This window comes from Eubalaena glacialis, chromosome 1 (assembly GCF_028564815.1).
Source record: "Eubalaena glacialis isolate mEubGla1 chromosome 1, mEubGla1.1.hap2.+ XY, whole genome shotgun sequence".
Taxonomy (NCBI): Eukaryota; Metazoa; Chordata; class Mammalia; order Artiodactyla; family Balaenidae; genus Eubalaena; species Eubalaena glacialis.
The window spans coordinates 234,273,591-234,292,984 of NC_083716.1; the positions used below are offsets into that span (position 1 = coordinate 234,273,591).

General features: G+C 54.6%; 1 protein-coding gene across 2 annotated transcripts in view; it reads left to right on the top strand.

Annotated features, from left to right (window-relative positions):
* The window catches only part of MROH2A (maestro heat like repeat family member 2A), a 43,589-nt gene extending 26,694 nt beyond the window's left edge, over positions 1-16,895 (top strand). The window contains exons 25-43 of one of the 2 annotated variants that reach the window (XM_061206052.1): positions 714-822; positions 1,621-1,716; positions 4,425-4,529; positions 5,554-5,677; positions 6,240-6,358; positions 7,161-7,313; positions 7,725-7,879; positions 8,851-8,859; positions 9,848-9,998; positions 10,070-10,263; positions 10,625-10,759; positions 11,196-11,310; positions 12,507-12,653; positions 12,750-12,932; positions 13,460-13,615; positions 15,080-15,211; positions 15,826-15,928; positions 16,189-16,254; positions 16,786-16,895. In XM_061206052.1, the coding sequence (XP_061062035.1) occupies positions 714-822; positions 1,621-1,716; positions 4,425-4,529; positions 5,554-5,677; positions 6,240-6,358; positions 7,161-7,313; positions 7,725-7,879; positions 8,851-8,859; positions 9,848-9,998; positions 10,070-10,263; positions 10,625-10,759; positions 11,196-11,310; positions 12,507-12,653; positions 12,750-12,932; positions 13,460-13,615; positions 15,080-15,211; positions 15,826-15,928; positions 16,189-16,254; positions 16,786-16,895 (2,362 nt within the window). The remainder of the gene's footprint in view (positions 1-713; positions 823-1,620; positions 1,717-4,424; positions 4,530-5,553; positions 5,678-6,239; positions 6,359-7,160; positions 7,314-7,724; positions 7,880-8,850; positions 8,860-9,847; positions 9,999-10,069; positions 10,264-10,624; positions 10,760-11,195; positions 11,311-12,506; positions 12,654-12,749; positions 12,933-13,459; positions 13,616-15,079; positions 15,212-15,825; positions 15,929-16,188; positions 16,255-16,785) is intronic. The other variant, XM_061206060.1, reaches the window with a different exon arrangement.
* Positions 16,896-19,394: the final 2,499 nt, after the last annotated feature.

A 19,394-nucleotide genomic window follows, 5' to 3' on the forward strand; every position in this document is an offset into this window, starting at 1 on the left:
AGGTCCCAGCAGGGTGAAATATAGGAGGCACAATAGAGCCGATGGGGAACCTGTAACAATTCCGATACCCTGCCCCACCGCAGACCTTTAAATAAGGATTCCTGGAGCCAGGCATGGCCCCTGGGCCCCTTAAAAAGCCCTCCTATGAGTCTAACGTGCACGTAGGCTTGAGATCTATCTATGAAGGGGACAGAAAGAGAGAATGGGCTAGTGTGCATCAAGCAGCTAGCTACCACCCCCGAAGGTTTATGAAGACACACGTGGCTGGGCTCCACTCCTGAGTTTTTGATTCAGCAGCTCTGAGGTGGAGCCACAGCATTTGCGTTTCTAATAAGCTCCAAGGTGCTGCTGCTGCTGGCCCAGGTATTACAGTTGAAAACTCCTGGGCCGGGACCAGCCTGGCAGGCAGAGCCTATGGTTGTGGTTCAGTGAGGACCAGTGGAATGGTTCTAAATAGGAGACGGGGAGGCTCGCAGCAGGCAACAAGGAGAGAGGTGGCCTTGGACCCCTGCGTCTCCCGCTCAATCACAGACAGTCCCTGGCCACCTGTAGGTGGAGCCGGGGCCCTTGGGGAGAGATGGTTGCCTGAGCCCCCAACCAGAGAAGCTGGCCTCTCCCTCATTCTGTGACATGCCTGCACACCCCAGACTGGGCAGCGGGTGGCAGGGTCTCACCTCTCCACTGACCACTCCTCTTGTCACTTCTTTCCCTAGCAAACTGAAGCCTTTCTACTCCACAGAGGAAAACAGTGACCTGATGGATATTAGTATACATTCTGTCATTTCTCTCCAACCCCCAGGAGAGAACAATGAGTCCATTAAGGTAGGTCCCTCTAGGCCACCTCATCTTCTGGGTCAGGACTTGGAAGTTTACATTAACATGAGCAGTGCCGAGAGCCTACAGTCCTGAACCTGTGAGTGGTCAGAGGCAGCAAAGTGCAGCAGGCTCTATCAGTAAGTGTAAGGTGATGCTAGCTGCTGTAACAGATAAACTCTGAAATCTTCATGGTTTTACAAGATGAAAGTGTATTTGTCACTCAAGTGAAGTCCAATTGGCAGCAGCGGTGGAGAGGGGGCTGCTTCGTGCAGTTCTTCAGGGACCTGGGCTGACAGAGGCCTCACTGTGTCCAGTGAATGGCTCCAAAGGTCCCTGTGGGTAGTGATAGCCAGCTTGAGAGAGAGGGTCAGGAGGATTTATGAGCTGTGTTGCCTGCCTGCCATTGGCCAGAACTCAGTCACATGGCTCCACCTAGATGCAAGGGGTCCTGGGAAATGTAGTCCCTGACTGCATGGCTGCTTCCCAATAAGGCTGTGGAAAAGCAGGACAAATCTTTTGTGGACAGGGAGCCATCTGTGTCTCAAGGTCCTGGCCCTGGATGAGGGGTCAGGAGAACTGGGCTCCAGGAATTCGGTTTCCTCCTTTGCAAAATGGGCTCCTCTTGAGGTTGTCTTATACGTCACATGAGAAGCTACATATAAAGAACTCAGTCTGAGCAGAAATCAAAGGGCGGTTATCAGACCATCTCACACTACTTCACCCTGGTGTGGACCGGCACAGAGTCCTGGTGGGTGGCTGTGTGAGCCCCCATTGCTGCCCAGTTCTCCCCTCTCTTGGCCACAGACCCTGTATGTGAACGCCCTGCGTGCCCTGGAGCAGCTGATGGAGGGCCTCGTGCAGAGGCAGCTGGACCCCAAGGGACTGCAGGAGATGATGCACGTGAGTTGCCTGGCAGAGGGCCAGGAGCCAGGGAGGGCCACGCCTCCTAGAACACTGGCCTGAGGGCCAGACTCTCAGTGGGAAACGGGGGTATGCGTTAAAAATTGATTTGGTAATTTTATTTAGATAAAACTTCAAATTGGCTGAAAAGTTGTGAGAATACTCCAAAGAACTCCTGTATACCTTTCACCCAGATCCACGATTCTTAAATTTTTTTTTAATATTTATTTGTTTATTTATCTATCTATTTGGCTGCGTTGGGTCTTAGTTGTGGCATGCGGGATCTTCATTGCCGCGTGTGGGATATTCCTTGCGGCATGTGGGATCTTTAGTTGCGGCATGCGGGCTCTTTTTTTTTTTTTTTTTTTTAGTTGCAGCATGTGAACTCTTAGTTGTAACATGTGGGATCTAGTTCCCTGACCAGGGATCGGACCCAGGCCCCCTGCATTGGGACCTTGGAGTCTTAGCCACTGGACCACTGGGGAAGTCCCCAGATCCATGACTCTTAATATTTTGTGACATTTTCTTTTTCACTCTCTCCTTTTTTTTTCTCATTACACACACACACACACACAGCATTTTGAATCATGGAGTTAGCTGTAGACATCAACAACAAGAATGTTCTCATATAACAACACAATGTTCAAAATCAGGAAGTTTAACAATGATACCATGCTATATTCTAATCTACGTTCTATATTCATATTTCACTAACTGTCCCAATTATGTCCTTTACAGTTATTTCCTCCCAGACCCAGGATCTACTCTGGATTATGAATCACATTTCATCGTCATGTGTCTTTAGTCTTTCTCCGTCAATCTGGAACAATTTCTCAGTCTTTGTCTTTCATAATCTTGGTATTTTTGAAGGGTGCTGGGAGGGTTTTTTAAAAAAAATTAGATTGTTTGCTTTCTTATTATTGATTTTTCAGAGGTTGTATATATTCTGGAAACAAGTCCTTTATCAGATATATGATTTGCAAATATTTTCTCCTGGTCTGTGACTTGCCTTTTCATTAATTTCACAGTGTCTTTTGCAGAGCAGAAGTTTCTAATTTTGATGAAGTCTAATTCATCATTTTTTTCTTTTATGGATCATGCTTTTGGTGTCATGTCTAAGAAATCTTTGCCTAACCCAAGATCACAAAGATTTTCTCCTAGTTTTCTCCTAGAACTTGGTAGTTTCAGGTTTTACAATTAAGTCTATGATATATTTTGAGTTGTTTTTAAATATGGATCAAAGTTTATTTTAATTTTTTTTTTTTGCATATAGATAACCAGTTGTTTCAGCACCATTTGTTGGAAAGACTGTCTTTTCTCCATTGCATTACCTTTGCATCTTTGTCAAAAATCAATTGACCACATATGTGTGGGTCTATTTCTGGATACCTATTCTGCGCTACTGATGTTTTTGTCTGTCTTTATACCAATGTCATCCTGTCTTGATTACTACAATATTATATAATAAGTCTTGGAATCAAGAGCAGAGAGTATAAGTCCACAGACTTTGTTCTTTGCTGCTATACCCCACAAATATTGATATGTTGTGTTCTAATTTTATTTTAGTTCAAAATGCATTTCAATTTCTCTTTCACTTCTCCTTTGACTCATGGATTATCTAGAAATTTCTAAATATTGGAGAGTTTTCCAGAGATCTTTTTGGTTTTAATTCCTGATTTAAGTCCACTGTAGTCTGAGGACATACTTTGTATAATTCAAATTCTTTTAAATCGACTGAGACTTATTTTGTTGCCCGGGTACGGCCTATCTTGGTGAATGTTCTGTGTACACTTGGAAAGTATTCTGCTGCATTGGGTGGTGTGTTCCTAAATATCAGTTAGGCCAAGTTGGCTGGCAGTGTTGTCCAAGTTTTCTATATCCTTTCTGATTTTGTCTTCTATTTTTTTTTTAATAAATTTATTTATTCAATTAATTAATTTATTATTTTTGGCTGCGTTGAGTCTTTGTTGCTGCACGCGGGCTTTCTCTAGTTGCGGCGAGCGGGGGCTACTCTTTGTTGCGGTGCGCGGGCTTCTCATCACGGTGGCTTCTCTTGTTGTGGAGCACGGGCTCTAGGCGCACGGGCTTCAGTAGTTGCAGCATGCGGGCTCAGTAGTCATGGCTCGTGGGCTCTAGAACGCAGGCTCAGTAGTTGTGGTGCATGGGCTTAGTTGCCCCGCGGCATGTGAGATCTTCCCGGACCAGGACTCAAACCTGTGTCCCCTGCATTGGCACCACAAGGGAAGCCCCTGATTTTGTCTTCTTGATCATCAGTTACCGAGAAAGAGGTACTGAAATCTCTATCATTGTGGATTTGTTTATTTCTCCTTTCGGTTCTATCAGTTTTTGCTTCGTGTTTTGTTAAGCTGTGTTATTAGGTGCATGAACATGTAGGCCCTGGGGTGCAGGGTGGGCTGTGCTCCTGGCCTTTTTACCTCCAGACAAACATTTGGAACAAAGCCAAACACATCAGCCAAGCAGCTTCTTGGTGAGGATGCTGGGGCCGCTCTCTCTTTGCTCACAGCCTCATCTCCCTAGTGGGGTGGGGGGGTGGGGGCGGGCTGGGAAGAAAACAGCAGTATCTGGAACCTCCCAGAGCTTTGAAAGTCACACTCTGAGTGGGAAAGACAAGGAGAGCAGTGGTGGCCAGGGAACGGCTGGCCTCAGGATTTTAACGTCCCCTTTTGTGTTCCGGGCTCTCCCCACAGCTCCTGGAAAAGTGGATCTTGTCGGAGAAAGAATGGGAGCGGGAGAGGGCGATCAACCTCCACCTCCATCTCATGCAGATCTACGTCCAAAGCGTCGGTGTCTGCGTGAGTCCAGGAGCCCCCGGCCCCCCAACCTGCCGCCCTGACACCCACAGGGAAATGCCTGTCTCTATGCCAGAAGAGGAAACACTTTTGAAATCAAGTTCTGCCCCCCGGAGAGTCCCTTGGGAAGAGGCTGCCTCACTTGGGAATGGCGAAGGAGACCCTGGGAGATGCTGGCCCTGGGGCTGGGGGTGGTGAGGAAGAGGGTGGGCCGGGTTTGGTGTGGCTCGGGGTTCTGTGGGGCCTGAGGTTCACACGGGGTGAGGACTCTGCAAGGAAAAGGGGTACACAACGATGAATACCATACTGCTTAGGAAAGTGAGTATTTACTTAGAATGAGAAAATAAATCACTACAAAATCACAGATTTCACAAAGCCTGACAAATACCACTAACATCACGAAATCTAGAAAAGCCACAAGGTTTTTTGTTGATCGAGCACATGACACAGCTCCATGAGATCTATCTTCCTACATTTGTTGGCCTCATATTCTTTGACTCTCTGGTCATCAGGGATGGCGTTGGCAGGAGGACGATGGTGTCCTGGGGCTGGGGTGTGGGGACAGGACTCGCATCTCGGGGCTGGTGAAGAGTGAGAACAAGGTGGGCAAGACTCCAGTCCTGGAGCACCATTCAGGTGGGACCCAGGCCCAGTAAAGCGAAGCTGGGGCCAAGACTAGATTTACAGATAAGGAACAAGAGGACCCGAGGCTAAGAACCTACCCACGTCACACAGCTAGTGAGCGGGGAAGTCCAGATTTGAAGCCAGGGCTCATTTATGGGAACGAGGCGGGTGCCCAGACATAGCACCTGGGCCCGGCCTGACAGGGTGCGTCCTGGGCAGGCTCCTCAGATCTTGGCTGCTCGGCCTCCCGGGGCCCAGCTGTGGGGCCTGGGGATGGAAGCTTGGGCTTCCCAGACAGGAGTGCTTTCAGAGCAGGGTTCACCCTCTCTGGCCACTGGTCGCACTGCCCTCGGTGTGCTCAGCTGGACAGAGGGTGTGAGCCTTGAGGTCTCCCGTCCCTCAGATCCCTCTGCAGCTGGGGCAGTTTGGCACTCTGGTCGGACTCATCGCCCCATGCACCTGTGACTCGCACAGAAGAACCCGCCTGGCCTCCATGGATGTCCTTTCCAGCCTCCTGGATCTTCATGGTATGGAGAGGGCAGGTCATCAGGACCAGCCTCTGCAGGCTGGGAGGGGGGGCTGACACCAGGGGTGTCGGCTATGGGGCTATCCTAGAGGGGAGTGTGGTCTCTCTGTGTAGACAAACAAGGGTGACCAGCAGGGATGGCGGAGGGGGTTCACAGCTCACTGGGAAGCCATGGAAGCTTCTGGAAGGAGAGGCTTATTGGGTCACCTTGACTCACTGAGAGCATGTGCTGGGCACTGAGGGGCCCCACTGGGACAGGGTCAGCTCACAGATACCACGGATGCGGCAGAACTGGCCAGAGATGAGCTCAGAAGGGAATGCAGTGGGGAGACCTTCAGACGGGGAGAGTTGACCTCTGGGGTGGCAGCTGGAAGCTGGCAGAGCATCCAACTGAGCTGTGCACAGAGGTGGTTCGAGGGGCAAGGCAATGGGATAGGATGTCCAGATCCTGGAGGGTAGTCCAGGCCTGTGGAACCAGGACACCCCGAGGACTGGGGCAGGAGGCCGCCATGATGCGGACCCTTTGTCCTGACCGATCGTGTCTGAAATTGTATTCCCACCAGCAAGCCAGACCTGCTCCTCCTGGGGCGCTTCTAAGGAGTTGGAGCTTGAGAAAGGTAAGGGGGACCTGCAGGGCTCGGACATGGAGAAGATTTTCAGTGCGTCCTCCAGAATCGCCAAGGTGACGAGGGGAAGGTTGTGTGGGCCATGGTCTCTGGGTGCCTGGGCCATCTCTGGGGGGGTGGGACCTTGCTCAGCCTGGCTGCGCAGCCCCCATCCTCTTCCGGGGGTCATGGCTTCCATGGTCCTTGGTCCAACTCATGCCATGTGTATTTAAATGGCCTGTGATGTGTAAGATCCTTACTGTGGTGCCTGGCATACGGTAGGTGCTTAATGGACCCCAGCTGTGTTCTCGTTGTCCCTAGCATGTGCTACACTGAGGGGGCCCCAGAAAGAATTGAACACGAGACCCTGCCCACAGGTGTCAGCACACGGGCAGGCCGATGGCACACTGGTGACTGAAAGTGTCCAGAGCCATCCAAACTCTTGGGGTTGCAGAGCGATGAGGTCTCTTCTGCCTCAGGGGCCAGAGGAGGCTCTGTGGAGTGGGAGGCTTGTGCGTCGGCAGTGAGGCACAGGGCACACCCCGAGGGAAGGCTGCAGGGCTGTAGAGTCAGGACAGGGAGGGTTTGGGGAGAAGCTTCCTGCGTGGAGTTCAGTGGGGTGGGGGCAGGGGATGAGGAAAGGGAGGAGTTGGCGTGCATCCCTGTGGCTTTGACATTGAGTGACATCCAAGCAGGCCTGTGATTGAGACGGCGAGAGGCTGGAGGGGTGGGCGGGGGGGAGGAGGCTGGGGCAGTGGTTTGAGAGAGGATGCGGGCTGGGCCGGGGCTGTGACACTGAGCGGAAGAGCGGAGACAGGCGGGCAGGGGAGTCCTTGGACTTGGTTGGTGGACCCCGGGAACAGCCTGCTCTGGTTGTAGGTGGCGTGCTTGCAGTTTAGCTGCGATGAGGTGGTCTCGCTCGTCCAGAAGCTCTGTGAGAACATCGGGGCCATGAACCTCCAGCATGACAAGGCCTCCGTCACCTGGATAGGCACCTTCCTCCAGATGCGGGTCACGGAGCTGGAGGACAAGGTGACAGAGCTGTGGCCGGGTCACCTGGGGCCTGGGGCTGCCTGGTGCCCCCAAGCTAGAGGGCCGGGCAGGGGCCCAGCCTCGCTTGCTGAGGCTCCTCCAGCCCCACCCCCAAGTCCATGGTTGCAAAGAGGAGGAGGAAGTAGGGTTCTAGAACAAGAAAGAATATGTTGAAGGTGACTCGGTCAGTAAGTGGACGATGGGCTTTTGGCCCGAGGCTCGCTCTCCTGGAGCACAGCCCCTCCTGAAAATCAGATAAAATCCTGGAAGGGGCCAGAGGATGCGTTGGAAGGGGTGCTGAAGGTTTAACCTACCCAGCGTCCGCTTGGGCAACAGAAGGGGTGTGCAGCGGGGTGAGGGCAGGAGGTCCATGAGGGCCGGGCTGCCCGGTGATGCCCCACCCCTCCCCAGGTGGCGGAGATCCTGGGCGCCATCCTGGTGCACCTGCCGGTAGTGGATCACCCGGAGGTGCGGCGCCGCCTCATCGAGGGCGTCCTTCTGCTGGCGCACTACCACCAGGAGACCGTCCTCACGTCACTCCTGCGGCAGCCCCTGCCCATGGAGAGGTGGGTGCCCTGGGTGTGCCCGACTCGCCACCGCCGATGTGTCCCAGAAGACCGCGGCCTGTCCGACCCTGGGGTGGGTCAAACCCTCTCCTTGCGTCTCCGTGGGAGGTGCAGCCTCTGGGAACCTCGGACCCGGAGCCTCAGCATTACAGCTCCATCCTATCAAGCTGGAGTTCGGATCCCATGGCATCTTACATGTCCTGATCACTGGCTCTGGGCTCTCCCCTCTGCAGCCCTTTCCTCCCTGAGGAGGACAGAGCTCCGGGCCGGATAGACCACAGGACATGGGCCCCAAGGCCCGAGCAGGCCACTGGAGAAGCTCCGCTCTGTCCTTCCTCCTTTCCAAATCGGGCCCTGAGAGGGAAGTGACTAGTCCAGGTGCCCAAGGGATGAAATGACAGAGCCTCAGGCCCCTCAGGTGGCCTCACAGTAAAGCAGTGCAAACCCTCCTTCTTGCGTCATTTTGATGAACAGTGCCCAGTCCCTGTGTCTCTGTCACAGCACCGCACAGGCAGCTGGTAGGATCTCACCAGTCTGGGGAGTGAGTGTGCTGGGATGGAACTGGAATTCCCTGGGGAGGGCCCAGAAAGGGGTGGGCAGGCGTCCCCAGAGCAGCAGAGACCAAGGAGCAAAGGGCAGCCTTGAGACTTGGTGGAGAGAGACGTGGCAGATGGCACAGAAGATGCTGTGAGCAGAGAAAAAAGTTTCGAGCACAGGTGTCAGATCCAGAATCTCCCGGGCTGCCCTGTGTGAAATGCAGGCCTGGCTCTGCCATGGAGCTGCTTCTCATAAGGTCAACCCTGCCCTGGGTCCAGGTAGGATGGCAGTGCAATGCAGATGGCTTGATTGAAGGAGAGTTAGCCCCTCTCAGAGCAGTGCTGAGTGGGGCCTCTGGCTGGCTGGCTTTCACTGTATTGGTTAGCTATCACTGTGTAACAAATTGCCACCAACTTGGGAGCTTGGAACGACAGCCATTTATCATCTCCCGGTTTGTGTGGTCAGGAGCCTGGGCTCAGCTGAGCTGGGGCCTTTGCTCAGGGTCTCAAGCCCGAGTCAAGGTGTTGGCCGGGCTGTGTTCCTTTCTGGAGCCCAGGTCCTCCTTCAAGCTCACGTGGCTGTTTCTTGAGTTATAGGACTGAGGTCCCCACTTTCTTGTTTCCTTACACTCCTATGTCTTCTTTCTGAGAAGTTGTTGTGAATGAGCGTGTTGTGCCCACCCTTCCATTCAATTCCTGCCACCAGGCCCCTGCCGCATCTCCCCTTCCCCCTGCAATAAAACTCACCTCCGCACTTGTGTATTTGGTTTTGTGGATTCGGATAGGCAGGTTGATCCTGCTGGACTCATGGTTTTAGCCCTTCAGAGCCCACCAGACCCCACCTGCCTGTACCTGTGCACAGAGGCTCATTGCACCACTGTCCCAGGAGCCCTTCCCTTCTCAGCAGGGCCATGGGCTTGGACTTGGGGATCAGGAAGCCCGCTTCAAGTTGTAGCCTGGCATGTTACCTGACCTCCGCGGGCCTCATTTCCTCTTCTGTGGAAATGGAGATGAAGGCACCTTCCACACAAATGAGTTGGGAGGAATAAGTGATGCACATCAGCAAGCTGCCTGGTGCCCGCCTGACACACCTGGGCACTGGGAGGCTATGATCGGACATGTCCACAAAGTCATCACACAGCAGGCCCGGTGGGGACTCCCGGGGTCACCTAGCAGCAGAGCTGGGGCTCCAGAGAGGGGCTGTGGCTTTCCCAGGAGTACCGTGGGCAGAGGCGTGTCTCTGAGCGTGGAGTCGGGACCAGGCTTCTGGTTGTGCAGTCTTTGGCGGCTCACTCCACCTCCTTGAGATCCAGTCTTCAGAGTCCAGCCCCTGCTCAGGGGGCCGCCTGGGAGTCCACAGGGGCTCTGACCTGCCAGGGCACATGGCCGCAAACCCACAGGCCTTGTCGCCTGTCTTTGGCTAGCCCCTGACGGAGGTGTGGCTGACTGTGGCTGAGAACTTGCCCTTTGCCCGGATGATGCTACATGCACTGATGGGTCGGCTGCAGTCGAGGTTCACGCCCAGGGCCGACGCCACCTCCAAGGCTGACATCTGGCGCCTGGCCGCAGTGGACCCTCTGATGGTGAGTCATGGGGCGGGCCCTCCTTGGGGCCTCAGTAGGAGTCTTCCTGCCTCCCACCCTTCTATCTGCAGACCCTGTGCACCATCCATCTTCTTATTGAGAAGATGGACCAGGATGACAAGCTCCTGGACCTCTTCCCGGACCTTGTCTACACCCTCCTGCTGCAGCTCAGCAGCAGCCAGGGGCCGGAGGCCATGTCGCCCGTCCTGAAGACATGGAGGCTCGTCCACACGGGGACCCTCCCTGAGGAGATCAACGTGCAAAGGTGCTCTCGAGGGTGGGGGCATGCATGGGGTGTAAGGCAGAGGGCCTGGGCTGGACGCAGCCTCTTAGAAGTCACTGGACTCCAAGCGTCACCTCCACCCAGAGGCCCTCATCTTCCCCTCCTGGTGGGGAGGACTTTCTGGAAGCTGATCTTACGATCTTCCTTCCCATGAGTCCAGCATGGTGTGGTTTTCAGAGTTTGCAGACCACCGTCTCACAAGATTGCTCTTGGCCCCTTGACCGAGGCCCTGCCTATGTTGGGTGCCCCTTCACAGACCTGGGTGCGGAGCTTACCTGTCTGAGGTTCTGTGGGTGCTCCCGGTGGGGTAGCCGCGTCCTGATGGGGCCCTGCCTTCTTCCAGGATCACAATCAAATCCATGCAGCTTTTCCGGAAACTCAACAGCGAGCCGCTGCTTTGCACCCTGGAAGAGCAGGGCGTGTGGACACTCCTGGAGAGCAGCTCCACATTCCTGCAGGGAGTGAGCCTGCTGGCCAGGTGGGCACCCTGCTCCCCGGGGCTCCATGTCCTTGATGGAAGGTCTGGGTCGTGGCTGAATGCCTCGCTCCGGGGGATTGCCATGTTGACCTGCATCCCAGAGGCCCTGGGTGGCAGGAGGGTGCAGGGCAGAGGGAATCTCTTCTTCCAGCCCTTCCTGCTCCAAGGCAAGAAAGTGAGGTCCGAGGTGGGTGGGGATGCCCAAGGCCACACGGGGCTCCTGAGCTGGGCCAGGATGGCACGACTGGGAGCTCCTTCCCGGGGTCTGAGGTCTCCTGAGTGGCCCTCATTCTGGTGCCCTTTTATGAAAAGCAGATGGAGAGTCAGTACTTCAGTGACCCCCTGGCCTAGGAGCTCTGCCCCCTGGGCGCCCTGCTGCAGAGCAGCTGTGCCCGGCAGGAACTGAGAAGTCCTCAATGCGGTGCTGTCCCTGCAGGCTGTGCGTGCAGAACGCGGAGGGCTACCGGCAGAGGCTGTCGGAGCTGGTGCTCAGGGGCATGGCCTCGGAGGCCCTGAGCTATCGCATCAGCAGCACGGCGGTCTGCGTGGAAGTGAGGCCACGGTGCTGGCGAGGAGGGCTGGGCGGGCAGGGCGGGCCGGGGTAGGGTGGGGTGGGGTGCTGGGTGACTCCCGGACTGTTCTGGGGGCTCATCTCAGGGCAGGCGCACAGGCTCTGAGTCAGGGGTCGGGGTGGGGGTGGGCAGGCGAACATCCCTCATTTGTGTGTTTGTTCACTCATTCACTCCTTCATTCGTTCATCACATGAATAATTCGGGGCAGGCACTGTGGGGAAAGAGGGGCTGAGACCCGGCCTGTGCCCTGAAGCATGGCAGCCAAGGGATGTGTGACGTGGTGAGTGCCAGCCACACCCAGGGGCCAGAGGAGGTCTTCCTTGGGGAAGGCCTTGCAGGAGGGCTCTGAGCGGTGAACCAGGCTTTGCCAGGCAGGAAGGCCGGGAAGGGAGTCAGAGCCACTGGGGCCCAGCTACCCTTCCATGCAGCTGGGCCACTTATGGGGTCCTGAGGGAACTGGCCAGAAACCTTTTAGGAGAAATTTTCTTGGCTGCCTGATGCCCAGTATGTCGTAAGAACCAACCATTGGCCTACTGCAGGGGATGGCAGACATGTTCTGTAAAGGGCCAGAGAATCAATTTTCAATTTTGGAGTCACCAATTTGGTGTTAAGTTTTAATAAAACACACTCATGTGTGCGTGCACACACAAGACACGCATGCACACACGCATGCCAGAGGGCTCCCTGCAGGCCTGAGTCCCGGCATTTTGGGTGCTAGGCCAGTAGTGACTCTCTGAGTCCCAGGTGAGTGGAATCCATGCTTCCTGTGCTTTTCTGCTCAAACACAGTGGGCATGGCTCTTGTGCTCGGTGGCCATTCCCATCATGTTAACTGAAGAAATAAATGACGTATGAGCGTATTAATATAGGTCACACTCACTTAGGATTTCCCATGTATTTCCTCATCGGATCCTCACAGCGACCCTATGAGGCAGGTACTGGCATCGCCCTCTTTTTACAGATGGGGAAACTGAGGCTCAGAGGGGTTGAGGCACTTGCCGGGGTCCCACAGCTGGCAGGCGGAGGAGCCCAGAGCTAGTCCTGGGAGTTGGGGCTCAGAATCCTCTCCTATTCGCAGAGAGACAATTCCGCGCCTTGAGTGTCATCACACGTCCTGTCTTGTGGCTGAGAAATGGGCCTCTCTTAGGGGTAATTGTAAAAAGTTCTCCTTTCCAGTTCATGAGTGTCCTGATCCTGTACCAGGAGAAGCTGCTGAAGCCGGCAGTGCTGATGCTGGAGAAGGGCGTGGACCGGGAGGACGAGGCCCTGCGGGTGCTTTCCCTGCGCGCCCTCGGCAACATGGCCCTCGGTGCCCCCAAGAAGGTCTGCAGGGCCCGGTGCCCCCGAGAAGGTCTGAGGGGCCGATGCCGGTGTGTCCCGGGGAACCAGGCTTGGGCTGATGGCTCCCGTGCCCCGCAGGTGAGGCAGTACTGGAAGCTTTTACTGGAGAAGTGCCTGTGCTCCCTGAGGGGGCCTGTGAGCACCAGCGTGACCGCCGAGGGCCTGGAGGCCCTGGCCAAGGTCCTGGCTGAGCTGCGGGAAGGGGACGTGGGGTCCGACTTCCGTGCCATCTCCGAGCGGTGCAGAGCCTTCTTTGACCACGTAAGTCCTCACTGGAGCTTTGCTCAGCCCTGGCCCTCGTGGGGGCCCCTCAGATGGCTGCTCAGTGGACAGGTGGCCACTTCTAATCCCCTAAAGAAGAGACGCACCCTGGAACAAAAAGGGCTACAAGGTCTGACTTGTTGCTGCTGTTTCGATTGGCTGATCATGGCGTCCGATAAAAAATAAAAGATCTTGTTCTAGGGCCCATGGGGCCCTTCTCCCCGATTTTAATTCCTCGCAGCCACAAATGCTCTTTGGACAGCTGTGGCATGCGAGATGGGGACTCCGCTAGGTCGCGGTGGGCAATCAGATCCAGCGCAGCCCTCATCTAGGGAAGAGAAGGTCACAAACACCAGAATAACGCCCAGTCCCGAGAGCCCTGCAAGAGAGACTCTATCCTGATGGAATGACCCAGAAGTCTTCGCAGGGGCCGAGGCATTTAAGAGGGTCCACCTCTTAATGGCTGTGGTTTTGTTGGGCTTCCTGCTTCCCAAGTTTCAGAAATTGTTTGTCCACCTCCGCTGCAGGAGAGCGAGCTACTGTGTTTAAAAGCCTTCCTCCTCTTTGGGAAGCTGGCAAAGGTGGTCAGGATTTCCAAGAAGCATTTCTTCAAAGAGGAAGTGAAGAAAGCCTGGGTTCCCCTCATGCTGCACTGCCAGGACCCCTGCTCCGATGCAGCCCAGGTGAGACACACCTGGGCTTTGTGTATAAAGTCCAGGGCCCGCTGTCCCCAAAAGGAGCACACGCTTTGGGGCTGCCAGCCCGGCTAGCTGGGGTGTCCCCTTCCTCGCTCAGTCTTCCCGAGACCCCAAAGGCCATGATCTGCTGGTTCCTCGTGCCAGGCTGGGAAAGGGACCAGTCGAGATGACCCACAAACCGGCTTATTGAGGAATCTGGGCGCTGGGGTCGGGGGAAGCATGGTGGAGTTTCCTTCTTCTCCAGGGGCATCACCAGCCGCACTTTCTTCTACCAGATTCTATAAGTTGCTGTCCCTTTGGGGAATTATGACTTGGTCAAGTTTAACACTCCCCTTAAATCTGTCCTCTCTGGCTCCCGGTGGGGCAGGCTTGTGCCAAGGTTGCCGGGAGGGCTGGAGGGTGCCTGGCTTTCTGACCACTTTTCTCCCCCTTCCCCGAGGCCCGGCTGCTCTGTTGCTTTGGGGTGGGGGGAGGCCCCCACCCCCTCGTTTAGCTGCCGCCTCTCAGGCTAACACTGGCTGCCTGGGGACACACGTGTACGGAGCCCCTCGCCCCCCGTGCCGCCCATGACCCTGACCTCTGTCTTGCCTGCTCCCTGTCTCCGTCTGTGGACTGGGGAGGGGATGGTGGGGAGGTGGCTGAGATTAGGGGTGGTCCTGCCACCCTTCAGGACCCGTGGGGATACAGCTGGCCCCAAACAAGGCGTCCTCAACAGAGCGTGTTCAACTACTGTCTTAACCCCAGTTCTGGGGCCACAAGGTTAGTCCCCTCAATCTTGCTGCTGAGAGCTGAGGCTTCCACGTAGGGGTGGGGATCGAGGTAGGAAGTGACAGCACACCCAGAAAGGTGACCGAGAGGGTTTAATGAAGGAGCCACGGAGAGGAGAGACCAACACGGCTGGGGGCCCCAGTGGGTGCTGCTGCCCGTCCTACTCCCGGGGGAATAGATACCCAGCCTCCCTCCCAGCCCTCCAATCAGCATCTTCCCGTGGCCTGACCCCACCGGAGGCCGGAGGCCAGGGGGCTTGGTTGCTGCAGGGCACAGGTACAGGAAGAACCGGTGGAGGGGATCTGGGGGGCTGAGAAAGCTCACTCCCATCCTGGCAATCACAGCCAGGCCCCTGACCCCCAGTCTCCTGGAGGGGCGGGTCCCCGGCGGGGCTGCTGAGGGCACCAAGGTGCTGGCTAATGGCTGAGGGGTCGAGTGCGGCTGCACCTGCTCCCAAGGGGTTTTAGTAACTATGCACACAGGCGTGACATGGGCTGGTGGGCTTGGGTCCCAGGCATCCTCTCAGGGCCCACCAGCCTGCCCTTCTTTGGCTCCCTGAGGCTTTTGGGGGCTGCCCTCGAGTTTCCTGATGGAACGCCAGTTCTGGCAGCCCCACCCCTTGTGTGAACCCCCTGGGTCTGCCTGACACCTCCCCTGCTGTCCTGCCCTGGGTCCCTCTAGGCCTGTGTGGCTACCATGTTTCAGTGTGTGCACTTCTGGGGCTGGAAGGCCCTGGAGAGCTCCTCGGACCAAAGTGATGCCATTGCCCCCAAGGACATGACCAGTTTCCAGATAACCCTGTGCTCTGTCTTGGTGAGGAAGCTGAGGGGGGATGGCCCCATGGGAGGTGGCCCCCGGGGGCTTGGGGCTTCATCCTGTGACCTTGCGTTCACCTTCTGGGCGTGAAGTGTCGAGACCAGCTCTGTCCAGCAGAAAGAGAATGCAAACCACATACCCATTTTTAAGATTTCTGTTGAAAAATGTGAAAAGAGGTGAAACCAAATTTAATAGTAGATTTTATTTAACCCAATAGATCCAAATCATCAGCATTTCAACATGCAATCAACATAAAATTATAAATGTCATAGTTTACCTTTTTGGGGTAGTGTCTTCAATATCCAGGAGGCACTTTACACTTAATTCAGACTAGCCACATTACAGGTGCTCAAGGACCATGTGTGGTCAGTGGTACCATATTGGACAGTGCAGGTTGTGGGTAAATGTAATCTCTCTGGGCCAGAGAAGAATAACTGAAGACTGAAGGTCCTTAAGTTGCTCAGCTACTAATCTGCTGTGTGACTTTGATATGTGCACTTGCCCTCTCTGGGCAGACCCTTCAGCCTCAGGCAGATGGGACTGCTCTTTGTGAGCAGCTGGTCTCCAGGATCTCATCCTCCACGGCTCTGGGTGCCACTTGTTTTTTGCAGACTCAGAAAAAGCCTGCCGTTCTCTACAGTTTCTTGCTAGAAACAATGACCTATGTTAAAAGTAACTTGTCAAGGATCAGAATCGCTGCATGTAACCTGGCAGGTGAGCAGGCAAGTGTTTCCTGATGCAGGAGGGGACTTGAAGGCCATCAGGTCAGACCCAGACCTGGAGCAGGGAGACAGGTGTTGGGACCTGGGTTCAGGTGGAAGTCCCTGTCTGTGTGTCCCAAGGAGCTTCCTACATGCCCTGTTCTCAACTAAGCATCCTCAACTAAACCCTCAACAGGGATCCTCATAAGGTGAAACCAAATCTCTCACTGACCTAATATTCGTGTGATGAACATTTCCTGGCTATCATTTTAGGAATCATTATGAAGCAGATGTCTGCACATTACCTGAAAAAGCTGGACTTTCCTACATTACGGAACTGTAAGTAATGGAGACTCAAGTATGAGTCAAAAATGAGTCCACTAAGCTCATTTGGGAGCTTAGGGAAACCGCCTGAGGGGAGAGGCAGCCGACCCTGGTTGTATTTGGGGGTAGGGGTGTAGCCAGGGCACAGAGAGGTGGATGAACGGAACGTGCGGTGGGCTTTCCAGCAAGACAGCTCTGATGGCTCCCTGTGCTTTCTGCCCCCTCCCTGCCACACACATGGATGAAATAACTCGCCCTGATTCCTTTGGCTGATCCACACAGCAGTTGGGTCCTGTGGGTGGTCTTTCTGTCCCTGTTGAAGTAACGGAAGCCCCCAGAGATGGGAGATGTGGGTGGAGACATGGCTGCACCTGCCACCTTCTGAATTCACACACAGGGGGGTGAAGTCCACATTCCCTGTGAGCCCCTCGCCCTGCAGTCAGCTCCCCGGCAGGGCTTTCATCAGCACACACTGCCCAGGGCAGGCGGCGGGCGCGGGCCTGGCCTCGAGGGTCCCCATCCTCTCCTGATTAAGCTCACTCTCAGCTCTCCAGGAGCTACAGCTGGACTCGGATCCTGGGGTCCGGAGGGCATCCCTGGAGACTCTCAAAATCTTGGATACCTGTAGTTGTCACTGGCTTTTGGCTTCACCCTAAGGAATTTCCTAGGTGGTCTGAATACAGAATGTACCTGCCTCTCCCCAGCGTGCCAACCCCACCGCAGTGATGCAAACCACTTTTAATTTAGTTTGTAAGAAAAGCATTGTTCTTAAATAATCAGTGTCCCTTTCTTTCCTCCCATTGAAATAAACCTCCCTTGCCATTTGGAGAGCAGATTCCTGACTGTAAGGTGATGTCGCCCCAGAGCCAAGACAGTGGAGCAAAGGGGAACTTCATTCCCGCTTCCCCCGAGTGTGTGTACGTCCGACAGCTCCTCTCAGCCCAGAGGATCTGGAGCCCCCTTTGTGTCTTCACTGCATTTCAGTTCCACCCATGCGGATGGCGTGTCCATTGCCAGGCACTGTGCTGGGGTAACCAGAGGAGCCCAGCTGCTGTCCAGACTCTGCTTCCAGGGACCCCGCTCTTAAAGGGACAGGAGGCATCTACCAGTGACCATGATACGCATCAGGGTGAGGGAGGGTGGCCGCCAGTTGGGGCAGTGCTGGTGCCGGTGCAGCGCACAGGGAGTGTTCACAGCCAGGAGGTAATCCGGGGGGTTTCAGAGAGGAAGTGACACCACACCATCTACCCTCACCCTTTCCACATCAGGGCCTGCTGGACCAGGATGGGGAGGGACCCAGCAAGGCCTGGAGCAGAGCCCAGCAGAGGGTCGAAAAGGAGGAATTATCTCCAAGCCCAAGAAACAAGCAGGGGGAGTGCGGGGGAGAGCATGGAAACTCTTCCGACGCTCAGGCCATCCGCAGAACAGTCTCTGGTTGTCCCCAGAGCAGGTGAAGGTGGGATTTCCAAACCATTCTCACTGAAACTGCCCAAGGCAGTCACCACCCTGGGCACCATGGGCGGGAGTGCTGCTGAGCAGTCCCGAAATCAACCTGCACCGGAGGCTTCCCGGAAGCGTGCTCTCACACTGTTTGGCGGCTCCCGTGGAATAGACAGTGAAGTTATTTCCTGCCAAGTGATGAAGATCGTTGCTGCCGGAAGACTTGAGTCCCACTGACACAGCTGAAAGGGATGTGCCCTTCGGTACAGGTCCTGGGGGAAGCCATACAATTGTAAAATCAGGTCTCTGATCAATTCCCTTAATGCCCCTGCGAAACATTTCCAGGTGGTTTATAGACCCAAACTCAGAAAGCAAAAATTTAAGACAATATAGTATTGTCTTAAACCTACCCTAGGTTTTCCTTTAAAAGTAATAGAAGCCAGTAAAAATAAAGCATCAACTTTTCTATGTTAAAATATATCTTCTGTACGATAAAATATCATAAAGTTAAATAAGTCACAGATGGAAGAAGTTACTTGCAATTTATATAAAACTAGATTGATTCATATAATTGGATTGGCATACAGAATATGCCCAAATCAGTAATACAGCAAATTAAAAAGCAGTGTCATGAGAGAGTGCTTGAAAAGCCAGTCCCCCCAGGAAGGCATGCAAACTGCAATGCTGTGCATTTCACACCCACAACAGTGGCGCTGGCTAGTGGCAGCAGTGTGGGGAAATGGGACCTTTTATTATTGCTGGATGGAGTGCAAATGGGATTAGGCATTTGGGAGAGGACTTGGGCAATAATTATGGAAGTTGAAGACATGACCAAGTCACCTCTGGGTGGAGCTGCAGGTAGATCTGCACATGTGCACAAGGATGGTGGCTGAAGAGTATTCTTAGCAGCAAACACCCAGTGGGACAGTGGGACACACCAGCTACCTAAGGAACTCTACAATGAGACCCATGTTCATCAATCATCTCCTGTCAAATGCAAACACCTCTTGGTGAGACAAAGTTGCACAGTGCATACAGCCCTGAGTTATTTATGTGAAAGTTAAAAACACATACCATTCTGTATAGTTAATGGGGTCCTTTATTGGCAGATCCTATAAATTGGCTAAGAGGATCTAGCCAACTTCCTCTAGGCCCTTCAGCCACACCTTCCTCCACTAGACGATAGAGCATCACAAACTCAGTTTTCCAGCCTCTGGCAGCTAGGCCCGGCCAGTGAGACTTCGCACGACTGCTAGGTATGGAGGGCGGGGGAGGGAGGCCAGGCACAAGAAGTTTTGGGCAAGGATGATAGTTTTCCTGATGAAGGAGAAATGGGGGTTGTGCTCTTAGGAAGCCGCAGGCACGTGGGAAAGGTCTAGAATAGCAGGGCCACACCCATCTGGTCTGAGCCTGAGCTAGCAGTCCCCTGCCAGCCTGTACTGAGGGAAAATGAGCCTCCTGCAAGGTGTAAGGCTCTTGGCCTGGCTCTCAGCTCCAGGCGGTGCAGGCCCTCCCAGTTCACAAGGCTCTGGGCTGAACGTGTCCCCCCAGATTCACAAGTGGAAGCCCTAACCCCCAGTGTGATGGTAGCTGAGATGGGGCCTTTGGGAGGTAGTTGGGTTTGGATGAGGTCATGAGGGTGGGGCCCCCATGACAGGATCAGTGCCCTAAGAGACACCAGAGCTCCTCCTCTCTCCACGTGACACGGCAAGAAG